The sequence below is a fragment of the Cyphellophora europaea genome (assembly GCF_000365145.1).
Source record: "Cyphellophora europaea CBS 101466 unplaced genomic scaffold supercont1.4, whole genome shotgun sequence".
Classification (NCBI taxonomy): domain Eukaryota; kingdom Fungi; phylum Ascomycota; class Eurotiomycetes; order Chaetothyriales; family Cyphellophoraceae; genus Cyphellophora; species Cyphellophora europaea.
Genome location: NW_008481810.1, coordinates 862836 through 878657, shown reverse-complemented (window position 1 = coordinate 878657; position 15822 = coordinate 862836). Strand labels below are relative to the sequence as shown.

Here is a 15822-nt window from a genome sequence, read left to right as displayed (position 1 = left end):
CTGGCCGAGGACTTTCTGTTCGCGACAGGCGCGCTCAAGTGTCCAGAAAGATTACGAGACGGCGCAGCAGAACAGAGAGAGCATGTTGGACGAGCACGACACGAAAGACGCAGTTCAGGTAGAGGAAGCGAGACCTGGCCGAAATGCTACGCGCATCCAGCGCAACTTGTCACCACGGCGGAGTTTGCTAGCAGTGGAACTTGACCCAAGCATGAGATTGTTGATGGGTATCCGTACTTAAAAAAAGTTGGCATCGTGAAATCTTACGCCAACAAAAATCAACAAGAATGAATTAATGATTCAGCCCAGAGATTCTGCACGCTTGTGGCTTGCATGCCGCAAAGGGGGGGCCGACTTGGACATTCGTGTGGACGGAATCGTTAACAGTGGGCTCCCGCAGTTCGTTTTGAGAACCCCTTGTCATCCGCAAGTACGGATAGGATGGACTTGAGAATTCCGGACATGCAGATTGAGAGATCGACGTGACGTTGGATTTGCATCAGCCAGGGGGGCCGTTTACGCGTAAGCTGATTTCGGCAGCACTAATCACTTTAGGCGTGGTCCTCCGGGCGGATCTTAGGCGAGCCTAGCCTGCAGCGCATTGGTGGCTGCTTAGGCCTCGAAATGGCCGCCCAGGAAGCTCCGCAGCACTTTATTCTGCAGCCACATCCGAAAGCATCCAAAAGAACCTCGATGGACCACGCCCGGTGCACTCGAGTAGGGAGCATGGCTACTTAATAAGATCAAAGCCTCATATAAGGCCCATGTTGCTCTTTCCACAGTCTCCTAAGCCAAGTGTTTTTGGGAATCGAATCCCTTCCCGTGAAACTCCCTGTGAAGCGAAATGCCACAACCACCACGCCACCTCGGCGGCAGCGTCCAGACTCGACACAACGTCTGGTAGAGGAGCTTCAGCGGGAAAGCTCGCCATCGTCGCAGCATCACATCTGGTTCATCCCGGTCAGGCCGGACCTCCAAACTTGCTTCATGATTGTGAAAAGCTTCATTGCGTCATCCCAGGCTCAGACTCAGCCTCGGCCTACTGCCATCAGAGAGGGGTTGTCTACCACTTGAAGTCAGCGCAGTCTTGCGACGAGAGAGTCCCCAGGACGAATGTGTAGGCGTGATCGAGTCGGTTATGACGAGACCGTGAAGTCTAATCCAACCTGCTGCCCATAAGGTACGCCGTCTCAGTGTAGATGTAGAGTCCTTACTCTATATAGCCGTGACCATTTGCTCCAGCAGCAAGCCGCACAGCCAGCATCAGAGACGACGCACTCGCACTGTTCCACCCTCATCATGGCGCCTAGCATGGAACTCGACGGCTTTACTCACAGAACTCTCATCACCCAGCCTTTCAACCTGACCTACAGCTACTACCTCTCGCCCGACTTCCATACCAAGCTCAAGGACTCGTCCCTCCCAATCCTGCTCCTCCTACATGGATTTCCCGACGACGCTCACATGTGGGCCGGCGTTGCTCCCACCTTCCTCAAGCTCGGCTATCCGCTGGTCATCCCTGATCTTCTCGGGTTCTCTGGCAGCTCCAAGCCCACCAATCCTCACCTCTACAACTACAAACAACAAGCCAATTCCCTCGCCCAGATCTTCGACACCGAACGCATTACCGGCCCACGAATCATCCCCATTGGACATGACTGGGGCTCCGCCACCGCGCAACGGTTTTTCCTTTACCACCGACAACGCTGCATCGGTCTCACTCTGCTGTCCCTTGCTTACCAGGTACCCAGTCCGAAGCACTTTTCATTATGGACAGCAAACCACGAGACCACCAAGCGATTCGGCTATCCGCAGTGGTCGTACTGGGAATTCTTCACCGCCCCCGACGCCCCAGATTTGATGCGGCAGAACCTGGAGCGCTTCTGGGACGTCAACAACGGCAGTAAGCGGCCGCCTCTCTTAGCCCGCCATCAACCAGCTCCAAATTTACATACACACTCAACTCCCATTCTCCCCTTTTGCTGACAAAACCACCAGACTTCCCTTCCCCACTTCCCGAAGAAAAGGGCCGCGACATTTGGATGCGCGAGCAATTCTGCGTGACCAACGCCATGCGCGAGTACGTGACCTCGACGGGCCGCTACGCCAACTTCACCGTGCAGCCCAAACCCTACCCGAACTGGGCGGCCGAAAAGGCGCGCTTTGTGCAGCGCCTAAGCCGCGACGGCTTCGAAGGTCCCGTCTGCTACTACCACAGCCTCGCCAACAACACCATGATCGACGATGAGCGCGCGCTGTGCGAGAAGTCCACAGACGGTAAAGACCAGCGCGTCATCGACGTGCCGCTCCTGTACATTGGCCAGACGGGCGACTGGGTGTGCCGCACGGATCTGATGGCGGACGCGCAGAAGCAGGCGCTCGTGCCGGATTTGGAGGAGAAGGTGCTGGACGCCGGCCACTGGTGGGCGTACGAGAAGCCCGAGGAGTGCGCGGATATGATTGCCGAGTGGTTGAAGAGGCGGTTTCCGATCAAAGCCTGAGATGGATTATTGGCGTCGGGATGAGGAGGAGTGGTGAGGCCGCCAACTCGGGTTGGCTTCTGAATAGTAGCTACACGCCCAACTTCGTTTTATATTCTCATGACTTCCGGCCCCCCTTTTTTTTGAAGGTGCTCTCGACCGCAATCCCTGTCCTGTATTGCTCTCGAATGGTCCCCGTCCTCGGCGTCTCGAGTGGGTCTTGAAATACTTCCCAATGGCTCAAAGGGCTGCTACACAAATTGTCAGCCCGGTTCAGTTCTCGAGTCAAAAGAGTGACTTCGTCATGGTGGGATGGGGTCCTTGTCAATGCCGTTGTCTGTGTTGAGAACGGTAGAGCTGGTGCAGATGGGGGTTCACACTTCAGTGTATGTATTGCTATCTGCTCTCTGAGCTCGGTCGAGCCTAGAGAGTTTTGTGTGCGTGTGTCCCCCAGTCCTGGCCCCATGTGAAGAGCCCATGCCTATGATACAATCTGGCCTTTGTTTTCTGTGCTGTACAAATCTTCCATGTTCATCATCCCAGTACGCCCTCTTGCAGTATCCTCTCTCGGAGAAGACTGTTACATGTCCCATGTGTCAAAACCAAATCGCGATCCAAACCCTTCTATCTTGTCCTAAACCCTAGCTCAAATGCCATGCAAACCCGGTCATGGTCGGTCGTATGAAGAAATGAAGATTCATTTAAGCGGCGAAGGCCCAGCGACGGGCATGGGCAGCCAAGCCGCGTTTGTACGGGGCGCGCTTCTCGCCCATGACCGCAGCCTCGCCCATCACGGCGGCACCACCCTCAGCAGCAATGCCAGTCGCAGCCGCGGCATCTGCGGCGACGGTTCCAGAAGCAGAGACATCTGCCTCGCCCATAGCGGCAGCGTCACCTGCCGCAGCAATCTCGGTCTCAGCAGCGACATCTGCGGCCATGGTTGCGGAGGCAGAGACGTCCACGTCCATGGCGGCCGCGTCAGCAGTTGCAGTCGCATCGGCCATGGCGGCAGTGAGATCAGCAGTCGCTGTGACTTCCGCGGCGACATCAGCGGTCGCTGTCACATCAGCAGCTTTCTCAGCAGCTGCAGCGGGCGGTGGAGATGCCGCAGCTGCCCCACCACACTGAGCTGCACAAAGTGCAGGGTCCATCGGGCCAAGTGCCGCCATCATCTGCATAATCATGTGTAGGGTTGCCGGGTCGATCGCCGCAGCATCGACGGCGGGACACTCGACTTGAGCAGCAGCTGGCGGTGGCGGATGCAGCGCGTCGGCCGCAGCGGGAGGCGGCATGGCTGCGGCAGCTGGAGGAGCCGCAGCGGCTGCCTGGTGCTTGCCAGCACCGCCAGCGCCAGCGCCAGCGCCAGCACCGTTTCCTGGGCCTTCACCGTCCCCCGGGCCTTTACCATTTCCTGGGCCTTCACCGTTCCCTCGGCCTTGACCATTTCCTGGACCACCCTCACCAGGACCCCCAGCACCAGCGGGAGGACCGGCACCAGCGGGTGGGCCTTCGCCATTGCCAGCGGGACCGCTGGCGTCCTCGGTGCGGCGCTGGGGCGGCAGAGCGTTCGCAACCGCGACGTGCGACAAGTATACTGAAGCAAGCGAGAGGGCGGCGTTCTTGCCAACGGGCAACGGGCCAATAGCGAGGGTGTGGCTCACAAGAGCGAGCGCTGAGATGGTTTGAACGACCTTCATGGTGAGTACTGTGAAAGATGAGTGGTAGATGAAAAATAGCAGAACCAGTCTGCCAAGAAGTAAAGAGTGTGAAGAGGCTTCTCAGAAGACTGTAAAAGATTGAATGCTGGGTTGAGGATGAAGAAGGGAGAACATTCTTGGGATGAAAGACCCGAGCTCCTTATAGAGTCGTGAGCCGGTACCAAAGACCTCAATGTTGACCGGCAGAGAGGTTGTTGTGAGAATCTGCGACACTATCTCTTGCAAGATCTGTAGAGACTCACACATGGGTAGCTGGCTGCAATGACGCGCCTGGGCAACAATAGTCAATGCAGATCGACGTGCTGGGGAAAGGATTGAAAAGAATTCAAATCTTCGCGGGAGAGTCCAAGCAATGTTCGTCTGGGTCGTGGAGGCCGTATCCATTGCTGCTCACGTTCATTCGATCCTGCTAACCCACATCTGTTACAACAACCTGGAACCGAGGAGAGGCTGGCCCAGCGCGAGTTTGATGCTGTAGGCGACCTCCACAGGCGAATTTCTGGGTTAGCCGCTGCCCAGCGATCGACCGCTTGTCTTCGCTAGACTGTTGAGACGTCGTAAGTAACGGAAGGTCGGGGAAGTGGAGCGAAGCAGGCATCGTCTGTGACATCTGTCGAGATCTGTCTCAACTTGAAGTCGTGAGTCATGTCTTGGCAGTAGCCGATCTGCCTTGACTTGTAAGATTTAGTGACGCATGAGTCGCTCTGGCACCTTGCCTACCCTAAAACTTGTGGTACATTGTCCCTCTTCTGATTCCTTCTCCTCTTAACTGTGTTTCGCATCACGGGAGACGACTGGGGAATCCGACAGACCTAAAGTTGGCCTTCGCCATGGCGGAAAGCGACCCCAACCCCTACCTTCGCCGACCACTCTATGCCTTCGATCTTCCTCCCGAATTACTTTACAGCCTTACTGTCAAGACTACAGGCGAGGCAACAGTTGGCCCAGCTGATGAGGATAACTATGATGTCCTCAGATCGCGAAAGCCAGCGGCCACGGAGGAGGGAATATCACAGTCAACGGCCTGCAGCCTCTGTGGTGTTTCGTACCCTACTGTTCACGAGCAGCGACAGCATGTCAAATCTGACTTCCATCGCTACAACATGAAATTGCAGGTCAAGGGGGTCCCACCTCTTAATGAGGCGACCTTCGCTAGAATGATCGGTGATTTAGACGAGTCGATCTCGGGGTCAGAATCAGACGACTCGGAAGAAGAAGACCCAATTGGAAAGGCCACAACGCTGAGCACGTTGCTGAAGCGACAGGCCAATTTGTCTCACGAAGCCAATGAAGAAACAGTTACGGGACCATCTGCCAAGACTGTTTCAGGCAACGCACCCATGTACTGGTTCTCCAGCCCAAAGATCGGGGAAGACCACGTGCTAGGTTTGTACAAAGCAGTATTCACTCATGAGGAACAAGATGGCGCACCAGGGTCATTGCTAGACGCTCTCAAGAAACGTCAGTTGAAACCCATCTATGGTAAGCATAGCGGCAGTGGGCAATCAAGTAGCCAGCCGACCAATGCTGACCCGCACTACTTCCTCTGTATGATCGGCGGTGGCCATTTTGCAGCTATGGTGGTCTCATTAGTCCCCGAGATCAGAAGAGGACCTGGGGGTGTGGAAGAACGTCACGCCGTTGTCCGTGCTCACAAGACGTTCCACCGGTACACCACGCGGCGGAAGCAAGGTGGCTCGCAGTCAGCCAATGATAATTCTAAAGGCAATGCTCACTCGGTGGGTTCCTCTATTCGTCGAGCCAATGAGGCGGCGCTCGAAGTCGATATACGCACAGTTCTGTCTGAATGGCGAGCTATGATTGACAGCGCCGACTTGATTTTCATTCGAGCTACAGGGAGCCAAAATCGCCGAACGCTGTTTGGTCCCTACGATGACCAGGTTCTCTATAGCAAAGACAAGAGATTGCGAGGATTCCCTTTCAGTACCCGGCGCGCTACCCAGGCGGAGCTGCTGAGGTCGTTTCAAGAACTGTCAAGGCTGAAGGTGAGCACACTAGCTGACGTTACTCCGGAGCCGGTCAAGCCTAGGACTACAGCACCGAAACCTATCAAACCGAAGACAGAGCCTGCAAAACTGAGCAAGGAAGACGAGGCTTCCCAGCTCCATACTTCTCAGTTGGAAAATCTGATCAGACGCTCCAAGGCCCCTGGCGTACTCCTGTATTTGACGAAAAACGAGCTCTCTCCGGACTTCAGGCTATTTCCACCGTCAAGCCATCACCACGCTCCCACAGTGTTGCACTTGGCGGCATCTACCAATTCTACCGCCATTGTGTCTGCTTTGCTCCTGAAGGGTAAGGCTACTCCATCTGTCACGAATGACGACGGCAAGACCCCTTATGACCTTGCTGGAGATCAGCGCACCAGGGACGCGTTCCGAGTAGCTCGCTACCAGCTTGGTGAAGACTCCGTAGACTGGTCAGCCAGTCATGTTCCGGGTGGTATCAGCCAAGAACAAGCCGACCAGCGAGCAGCCCAGGAGAAAGTTTCGAACGCTGCGGCTGAGGCCGAGCGTCGGAATGCTGACCTTGACAGAATAAGAAAGGAAGAGGAGTTGCGCACCGTGAACAAGATGGAGCGCAAGAGTGGGCCTGGCAAAAGCCTGGCAGCCGCTGCTGAGAAGTCGGGTTCGGAAAAGCGCGAAGAAGAGATGAGGGGGCTGACACCTGAAATGCGGATGAGACTTGAAAGAGAGCGCAGGGCTCGTGCTGCGGAAGAGCGAATACGAAAGATGCAAGGCGGCAGATGAGTCGAACTGTTCGAATACAGATGTAGGGCTGATTATCACAAATGACGAGAGATCACCTCCCACACTTTCGACAGGAGTGTACTGTCCGTCCTGAAGATCTACTGTGATGAATCTACTCATGATCCTCGCCTAATACTGTCTTCAGCAACCGCGTCCTCGTCTCGCTTGCCTCACGACTGTAGTCAGCGCATTGTCCCTCAGCAGCATCTTGAGGAGCGTCATGCAATTCTGTGCCGTCCACTACCGAGCTGTATAGCACCAGTTGCGGATCGTAGGGGAAGACAGAGACTGGCTATGGCATTTACAGCGCCTGCCGCCGTGGCTGGAGCAGCTATTACTGCAGTTACCCAGGCTGATAGCAAAGAGCATGGATGAAAGGAGTCTTCATGATTGCTTTTGACGGAGGAGGCGGTAGGAAAAAAAGATCTGTTGTAACAGTTCTCAAAATTCAGCAGCATACAGTTCACGGCAGGAATTGCAACACGGCAGTGTGTACTTTATGTATTGTTCTCGTTTGCCACACACACAACCGCCCAGGAGGGAAGGGTACGGCAACTTGAGCAACCAAGCACACGACTTCTTCGAATATCTACCTAAGGATCACCCCTTCGTGCTGTATAGGGTATATGACAGCAGGCCACTAGTTGGCCTCGCTCGCGCTACTAACCTACAATAGCCTCCTCCACTAGATCTAGTTCACCAAGGCATGGATATGAACTTACAGTAGCCGACATGGGCTTAACGCGGCTCCAGCACTCCACCCCGTTTGTTCAGCTCTAAGCGGGATCCGGATACTCCGTACGGAGTACCGACATTCGGCTTTGAGGCAACCACTTCACACCTAGCATAAAGGTTGCTTGTGCCCTCGCATTGAAAAGTGCTCCCGGGTAGGTTGACCACACTCGGACAGCAGGCAACAAGATGCGGCGCCCACTGCGCGCCACCGCGCTATTCCTCTGCTATCTTGGCCTCGGTCTAGCGGCAGATCAAGGACAAGAAAAGCAGCCCTTCTCGCAACGCATGCTCGCCAGCATCATCGGCCGACAACAAGGCGTCGTGAGCTCAGGCGAAACCACCTCGACGCTCGAAAGCGGTTTCCTCGCGCTCACCCTGCTCTCGACCGCCGACCGCTATGCCGAGCAGGCATCGACATACACCGGGTACCTGAACCGAATCCTCGACATCGCGTCAGCAGAGCTGGACAATGCGACCGCAGACGCCCTGCTCCCGTTGGACCGGCTGAGCGTCGGCGTCGCCCTCTCCGACGCCGCAAAGCCGCTGGGCGGCTTGTCCAAAAACCAGACCGCCGCGGCGACGGCCTTGGCAGCTTCGCTGCGGGCGCAAGCGCGCAATTACCTAGGCGGGTACCTGTACTACGCGGGCGCGTACCCAACACTGAGCTATCTCGACGGGCTCTTCTCGCTGCTGCCGTACACGGTCGCGCAGCCGTCGCCGAACTACACCGACATCTCGCTGCAGCTCTCGCTGCTGGTGAGCCGCTGCCATCAGGAGTCCAGCGGGCTGGTCACGCACGGGTACGATGCGAACTTCACATACCCCTGGGCCGAGCGCCCCACGGGGAAAAGTCCGTATGTTTGGGGGAGATCGCTGGGGTGGTTCATGAGTGGGTTGGTACAGGCTTATGGGGAGCTCTGCTGTGCGTCTGCGAGCCGAGCAGCTCGGGAGGAGCTCGGGCCGGCAGAAACACAGCTCTGCGATCAGCTGAAGACGACGTTCCAAGACACGGCGCGGAATCTGATCCCCTACGCGGACCAATCTACTGGCGCGTGGTATCAACTCACCGCCCTGCCCGGCGAAACGGGCAACTTCCTCGAGAGCTCCAGCACGTTGCTCTTCACCTGGAGTCTGCTGAAGGCCATCCGGCTGCAGATACTCGCCGACATGGACTTTGAGTCAACCGTGCATGAAGCGAGCATGAAAGCTTATCGCTACGCGGCGGAGAATTTCCTGGTCTATTACAATATGGACGGAAGCTTCGCGGAGAGCGGAGGTGGGAATGGGACGGTGGGAATCAATCAGACGGTCGCGGTGTGTAGTCTGAACTCCACGGCCACATATGAGTATTATACTGGGAGACCAATCTTGTTAAACAGCTTGTTGGGGGAATCGGCTTTCGTCATGGCGAGTTTGGAGGTTGAGAGGCTTGGGGAGAGATGGGGAGGATAGATAGAAGTGGATGAGTCGGGGGAGAGGCCATACGAAGAATTCACTGAGCTTTCTCCGGTAGCTCCTCAAGTTTTCTTCCTCAGGGCTGGCATTTCACCTCGTGCGTATTCCTCGTTGAGAATATTAAGTACCAGCGCCACTCACATGAAAAAGCCCATTGGCGTTTTCTTGGACACGAACCCTGATATCTTCCAGCCTTGTTCAGGCCCGTTCCACTCTGTATGTCCTCAAAGATGACCTCGTCGTCGTCGAGTCCCCTTCCTCCACCTGTGAGACAGGATTGTATAGTCGGGCAAGCCTGTTTGTCATCCCCCACGTCGTGAGGTTGGATCTTCGGCCGCCATCGGCGCGTACGTACAGCAGGCGCATGCTGTAACATGCTCGCTGAGGTAACTACGTCGCGAGCTAACCTGGCGGTAATGGGCTTTAGCTAACGCAGCAGTTTCCCCTCTTTATCTGCAATGAATCTGCTAGGTAATGATCCTCGCCTCATCCATCGACAGCGCCAAGTAGGGTAAAATTTGCGTCAAGATCACCCATCGTTGGGACAAGGGTGAGGCCGATTTACGCGCACCCGCGCCTCACCCGCGTCGCGCGACGCCCAAGTGCGCGCTCACCCTCGACCCCGGTCGCCCTGAGACACCGCCGTCTGGGCGCGGTAGGGGATTGGTCAGCTGGCCCAGGCAGCGGCGGTGTTACAACCTACCTGAGTGAGGCTGTATAAGGGTAAGCCGCAACCCCCAGTGCTTGTGTTAATAAGGACCTTCTGTAGTCTACCCCAAAATACGAGGTAGGCGGACCCGACGTACAAAAAACGGTGTGATTTCCTCGCCTTGCTCGTCACCGTTTTCGTGTAAGGCGCTGCCGGTCTGCGGCTTCATTGCCGCCCTGAGTCGGTCACATCGTCTGTCTGCCTTTTTTTGATTTCGTTCGCCGTTGGCCTCAATTGTTTTGATCGTAGTCCTGGAGATTGCTCAGAATTGTCCGTTCGAGTCGTGGTAGTATGTCGACTCGTTCGGACTTCGTGAATCGCAGGCGAGCTGGCGATGCTGTCGTCAACGCGACCGGAATGTAAGATTGCAGAACGACTGCCGTAGCGCTTGTCTGCCAGGTCTCGAAGACTTTCGGCGGTCATTGAGCCAACCAGCTGTGCCGCATTGTCTTTGGCAAAAGCTTTCTTTATATCGAATAAATCGGCCAAAGTATTTACCACAACTTGATCGCTGTCACCTTCGGCGATGACCTCCCCGATTCTGTACACTGTCTGTCGTGAGACTTCGCTTGCCACCTTACAGACGTCGAGACATTGCTTTGAAAGATCGATGTCGGCTTGCAACCGCGATCTTTCGGCGTCGTTTCCCACATCGCCTTGCTGAAGTAAGACGTCTAGGCGTGTGCGAAGGTAATCGATGGTTTCCGCAAATTTGTCTTGATTCCCATTCAGCGCGTCACGCGTTCGCGTCCGCGCTTCAAAGGGCTGATCTTCATCACCGTCATGGGACGGCTGTGGAAGCAGAGTCGATTCTCGGTCCATTATGGATTTGATATAAGACTTCGCATCTTCGCAGATACGAAGGCATTGCTGAGTAACTTCTCTTTCGTCTTTCAGGTCTACATCCACACTCGATGCAGGAGCAATGTGGACGTTGATTTGCGTCATCTTCTCCTCAATTCGTCTCAGATGCAGCTCAAGGTCATATGCCGTGTCTTGTACTATCTCATTATACTCTTGGAGAACCTGGTCCGAGATTTTTGACGTATGAGACATATAAATCTGTCAGTGAAAGCCGAGGTAGGAAAGGAAGTTCAACTGACAGAGTGATCGTGCCCACCCCCACTGAGATCGTCGACTTGTAGCTTGCAAGCGAATCGATGAAGTCCTGTATCCCCCCTCTCATAAATTCCATCTTCGCCCAGTCTAGAACGCCTGTCTTTGGCTTTCCTCCGAAAGTTTCCATTGCTTGCTGGAACTCACGGCATACTTGGTCGCAGCGTTCAACAGGACCTCGGAGAAGTGTGGAAATTGACTGCTCAGCGGTCATGACCTGCGTCAACGAGGCCAAAATATTGGTCAGGTCCTCTAGTTCACCCTGAAGTCGTCGTAATGTTTTGTCGCGACCTTTGAAGCGTTTGACAGTGTTATAGAGAGACTTCGATGACTGTAAAGCCGCTGTAGTAACGGCCAGTAAGGAGGCAGTGATGCTCAAAGGTTCCGTCATTTCGACTAGTTGATACCGACCGACTCGCGTAGCCTGAGGCAGATGAATTTAAAAATGCGTCTGTTTCCCAGAGTAGATATACTTGATGTTAACCTTTGCAAGATGGTTCTGATTGGGCGGGCTAGCGCCGGCACTGTCGCACCATGCAATCAGGGATGTTGACGCGACTGTAGACTATTGTCATCTGTATCAGCAAGGATCTGGGAGGTTGCTCTAGTCGCGCGCTCTCACAAAGTAAATCTCTTGTGCCTGGCGTTGCGGGGCAAGTGGTTCAAGTTGGTTTGGCGCCGGAGCTCCTAGCTTTGTGTGCCCCGCATTCGAGAGGGAGGCAAAATTAGCTACTAGCGTCGGCGGTTGTCGGAATGGCTGGAACTGGCGCGCGAGAGTCGTAGATGGAGACGGAGAGTATGAAACAAGGATGGGTGTGCGTTTGACCCTGAGAAAGACGGAACAGTTCACCATAGCTGAAGGTAGAGGAGTTCGTTGACCAATCAAAGGTGTGCACCGAAACCTCGGGTCATACTCTACGGTCGCATGTCGATCGGCTCTTCGCACATCAGAGAAGGATGGGGAGGTTCTCCATCTCTATTCCAGAGTCTCTCCAATCTTCCGGCCCTGTCTCATCACAGACGTCATTCCTAGAAGGATTCTCCTGGGGGACTCACTCGATGGACCATCGACCCTTCGGAATGTATGTTTCGCCGAGCCGTAGGCTTGAGCGCCGTTGGCCGGGCGATCAGCTTCCCTGATGCGCTTCCTCATTTATCCTGCGAAGCGATAGCGGAGCAGGGATATATTGGGTTTTCTGCGCCAAGGAATTGAATCCTGCACGCTGATTGGGCAGATCTCTGGCTTCTGATTGGTCAAAAGTCGTCACGTGTAGGTCTTCTGATTCGCTGAAAAAACACTCGTCACGTGACCCAAGGGGGTTCTAGGGGCCGTGCCCCCTAGCCTTGGGGGCACGGGGGGTATCCCCCCGTAATTGAAAGTTACGAAGGCGCTGGGGGCCGCCAGAACAGTTCTGCGACGTTAGAGCGGAGCAGGTCCCTTAGGTGCTGACCCTCTAGGCACGAGAGTTCGTCAGCACCTTCCCGCAGGGTATTTTGTTGATTCTCTTCTCTCGTCACGATGAATGATGGCTAGCTTGGTGGGACCCAGCGAAGTATTTGTGGAGTCACCTCATGGATCATCGTCACACCCTAATAAATCCAAAGCACCTTTTAGGTATAAGCAGAGGGGGTTAGGCTAGACTTACAGGATATAGTGTCTTAGTTTATAGTCTTGATCTTTCTTAGTTATATACTTCTTATAGCTATAGAGCCAATTAGCCTCTATATATACCCCTCACTAGTACCTATTAGCTTTATTATGGGCTAGTAACAGATTGTTAGCAGTTGGTTTAGCTATAGGTACTAGATAGTACAGGCTAGCTAGATAGGTAGTGGGTAGTGGGTACTACTACAGTAAGGTTCAGGTAACAGGAGCTACTAATAGAGATAGCAGAGGTAATAGAAAGAGAGAGGAGAGAGGAGAGAGGAAAGATAGGAAGAGGGGTACAGCTGTATATCAGCTGAACACCAGGTCTTTATGTATACTATTATACAGGGAAAAGTTAGCTCAGCTGCGCATTAAGAGGTCCCAGAACAGGGACGGCCTGTAGTCGCCCATATTGGGGACATAGGTTAGGATCGCCACGTCGCGCGGTGAATCATGTTGTGAGGACAGCGCGGCAGACGAGCGAGGTTTTGACTGGGAAGGTGAGTGGAAGCTGAGGAGCTGGTGAGGTGAGGGTGAGTCAAGGGTGCGGCGACATTAAAAGCGGCGCGAAGGCGGTGAGCGCCCACGTGAGCTCGACGGAGATTTTACCACTACTTCCTCGCCAAGACTTTTACTGCCTGAAAGCTGGGGGCCACGCTACCAGCTCCGAACATACTATTGAGACCACGACGGAGGAGTTTCTGCGGTGGTAAACTTCGGTGATATGTAAAGCATCCAGGATTCCGAGTCAAAGCCCAAGCCTCGACCCATGGCGATCGGAATTGAAAGCGAGCACGAAATGGAAGGTTTGGGGGCGTCGTACAGGGGCAGTGAGGGGCGGAGGCCGTGCAGCAGCTCTTGGGCAAAGTAGTTCATTCGACCATGGCCGAGCTCAAGACGACGCCCAAGCAAGCCATCGAGTCTTCCCAGCACACATGGTGCAATGCATCATCGAGAAAATGGGCAGTAAAGAGGAGACCTCGTAAATATAAAACTCGGTTTTGCTCCCACCGTGTATATTGCCCTAGCTTGCCCCTGTGCACCTTTGCAGCCGACCAGATACCGACTGTAGCTGCACACTGCACATTGCGGTTAACACATCTACGCCTGACTAACACCCAGCAGCTCTGTAGCCATCACGCGCGGCGCCGCAGTGACTTTCTCCGACCCCGCGTCCTCCACGGCCACGGGGGCTGCCGCCGCAACATCCTCCTTCTCCTTCTCCTTGAGCTTCGCGACCGTCTCGTCGAAGACGGCGTAGGTGTGAGACTCCTGGTCAAAATCCAGCAGCCAGGGCTCACGTCGCAAGTGCAACGATTTGGGGTCTGTGGCACGGTCCAGTCAGTATAGTCCGTTCTGCACGGGGTTGAAACGGGGGTTTGTGGAAACTCACCGGCGCGTATTTTGGTCCAGTCGGCTTTATGCCACTGCTCCCGCGTGGTGACACCGGTCATCTGGGCACGGTGGACGCGCTCGTACCTCACCGCTTCGTACGCTCTGATGCCCTGCTGGACATTGTCTCTGCCGCTCTTCTCCAGCGTGATGGCCAGCGCAACGCCGTCTTCCATGGACTGGCTGGCGCCCTGGATCGAGGTCGGCAGGAAGGGGTGAGCCGCGTCCCCGATCAGCGCGATGCGTGCTTTGGGGGAGATGAAGGTTGGCAGGGGGTCGCGGAAGACGAGCTTGTAGTCGTGCAGGCGGTCCGGTGGGGTGGCCTTGACGAGCTCCTTCAGCACGGGGTCCCAGGAGTCGATGCACTTGAGGACGTCGTCGATCTGGCCGGGGAAGGACCAGTCTTCGTCGATGTCGCCGTCGTCTTTGTGCGTCAGGACCCATGATAGCTCGGTGCCGTTTTTGATCGAGGCGACGAGGAAGTGCTTGTCTTCGCCCATCCAGCCGTTGTGGGTGTCTCCGTGGCAGAACCATTTGGTGCTGGGGGATTTCGCAAGCTCGTCGGTCTTCATCCATGCACGGAATCTGGGGATAGTGTCATTAGCTTGGAACAAATCATTGCCAGACAGCAGCAGATCAATGACCTACACAGCATAGCCGGAAGCTTTTGGCCGGTCTTCGTATCCCAGTACGATCTTCCGACCTTTGCTCTTGACGCCCTCGGCAGCGACAACGCAGTCGGCCGTCAACGTCTCACCGTTGGAGACGACGCCGGCATGGTCGTCATTTTCAAAGTAGTCGGTGACATTCTGGTCCAACCTGATGTCGATGCCTCTCGCCTTGGCATGGAGGTAGACGGCCTCGTGAATCTCTGCGCGATGACCGTTGATCTTCCTCCCATACTTGGCCTCTGGATCCCAAATCTGCCTCGTCATGAACTCGCCCTCCCAAGAATGAAAATTCAAGCCTTCCGACTTGTGGATGATGGGCTCGAGCGCCTCCACGACGCCCTCCCATCGCTCGAATATGCGGCCCGAGTTGGCTGCGAAGCTGATGATATCGCCCAGCGGCTTCAAATCTGCCACCTTCTCCAGGAGAACAACGCTGTGGCCTTTGCGGTCACATTCGATGGCGGCACAGAGACCTGCAAAGCCGGCGCCCACGATGATGACCTTGATGCCTGAAGGTGGTAACCTCGCGAACGTCTGCTGCTGGGCCATGGTGGTTTCTGATTGGTTGGCAGCGGGTGCACGTTCTCTCGCTGCGTATCTTGTGCTTCCTTGCGCACGGTACTGATATTTGATGTCGTTCTCAAGGTGAGAATCGTTGCATCCAGCGACTTATCACAGCATGTACAATTAATTCATGTGGTACGGAATAACCCCGAGGCCCGTCGCATACCATGACCTTCCAGACTTTCGGCAGAATACATGCGAGGGTACCATCAGCCAATGGCTATCCTTGACAGGACGCGAAGATGGACCACCACGTCCAGCGCGTATCCGATCCTCCAAAGCCTGAAGAAGCCTGGGGCAATTTCAACGTCCCGTTTGCCAATTGCCGAGACGTGCGACTTGAGATCCTCGGATAGAACCCATTTTCCACACCCCGCATTGCAGACGCCATCTGAACCCACTCCACAGACGCATGATGGGGCTGGTGACCGGCGGGTCATGTCTCTGAGCCCGGAGAGCCATTCCAGCCTGACGATGGGTCGGTCCAAAGAAGCCGGGGCCTGTGTGCCTCCATGGCAACTAAGCCTTCAGTCGTGCGTTTTCTGCCCACATTAAAGCATTCT

General features: G+C 55.2%; 6 protein-coding genes across 6 annotated transcripts; 3 read left to right on the top strand and 3 right to left on the bottom strand.

The window, feature by feature from the left end:
* Positions 1–1299: 1299 nt before the first annotated feature.
* HMPREF1541_04562 (uncharacterized protein) lies at positions 1300–2501 on the top strand (the record flags this gene model as incomplete). The annotated part of the gene is made up of 2 exons (XM_008718907.1): positions 1300–1903; positions 1999–2501. The coding sequence occupies 2 exons, from the start codon at positions 1300–1302 to the stop codon at positions 2499–2501; spliced, it is 1107 nt and encodes a 368-aa protein (XP_008717129.1).
* Positions 2502–3181: 680 nt separating this feature from the next.
* On the bottom strand, positions 3182–4177 carry HMPREF1541_04561 (uncharacterized protein; the record flags this gene model as incomplete). Its single annotated transcript, XM_008718906.1, has 1 exon — positions 3182–4177. One exon carries the CDS (start codon positions 4175–4177, stop codon positions 3182–3184), a length of 996 nt encoding a protein of 331 aa, XP_008717128.1.
* An 851-nt stretch (positions 4178–5028) lies between these two features.
* Positions 5029–6969, top strand: HMPREF1541_04560 (uncharacterized protein; the record flags this gene model as incomplete). Its single annotated transcript, XM_008718905.1, has 1 exon — positions 5029–6969. The coding sequence occupies one exon, from the start codon at positions 5029–5031 to the stop codon at positions 6967–6969; it is 1941 nt and encodes a 646-aa protein (XP_008717127.1).
* A 921-nt stretch (positions 6970–7890) lies between these two features.
* Positions 7891–9156, top strand: HMPREF1541_04559 (uncharacterized protein; the record flags this gene model as incomplete). The annotated part of the gene is made up of 1 exon (XM_008718904.1): positions 7891–9156. The coding sequence occupies one exon, from the start codon at positions 7891–7893 to the stop codon at positions 9154–9156; it is 1266 nt and encodes a 421-aa protein (XP_008717126.1).
* Positions 9157–10033: 877 nt separating this feature from the next.
* On the bottom strand, positions 10034–11375 carry HMPREF1541_04558 (uncharacterized protein; the record flags this gene model as incomplete). Its single annotated transcript, XM_008718903.1, has 2 exons — positions 10034–10930; positions 10989–11375. 2 exons carry the CDS (start codon positions 11373–11375, stop codon positions 10034–10036), a joined length of 1284 nt encoding a protein of 427 aa, XP_008717125.1.
* Positions 11376–13733: 2358 nt separating this feature from the next.
* On the bottom strand, positions 13734–15244 carry HMPREF1541_04557 (uncharacterized protein; the record flags this gene model as incomplete). Its single annotated transcript, XM_008718902.1, has 3 exons — positions 13734–13957; positions 14026–14609; positions 14673–15244. The coding sequence occupies 3 exons, from the start codon at positions 15242–15244 to the stop codon at positions 13734–13736; spliced, it is 1380 nt and encodes a 459-aa protein (XP_008717124.1).
* Between the last annotated feature and the right edge of the window lie 578 nt (positions 15245–15822).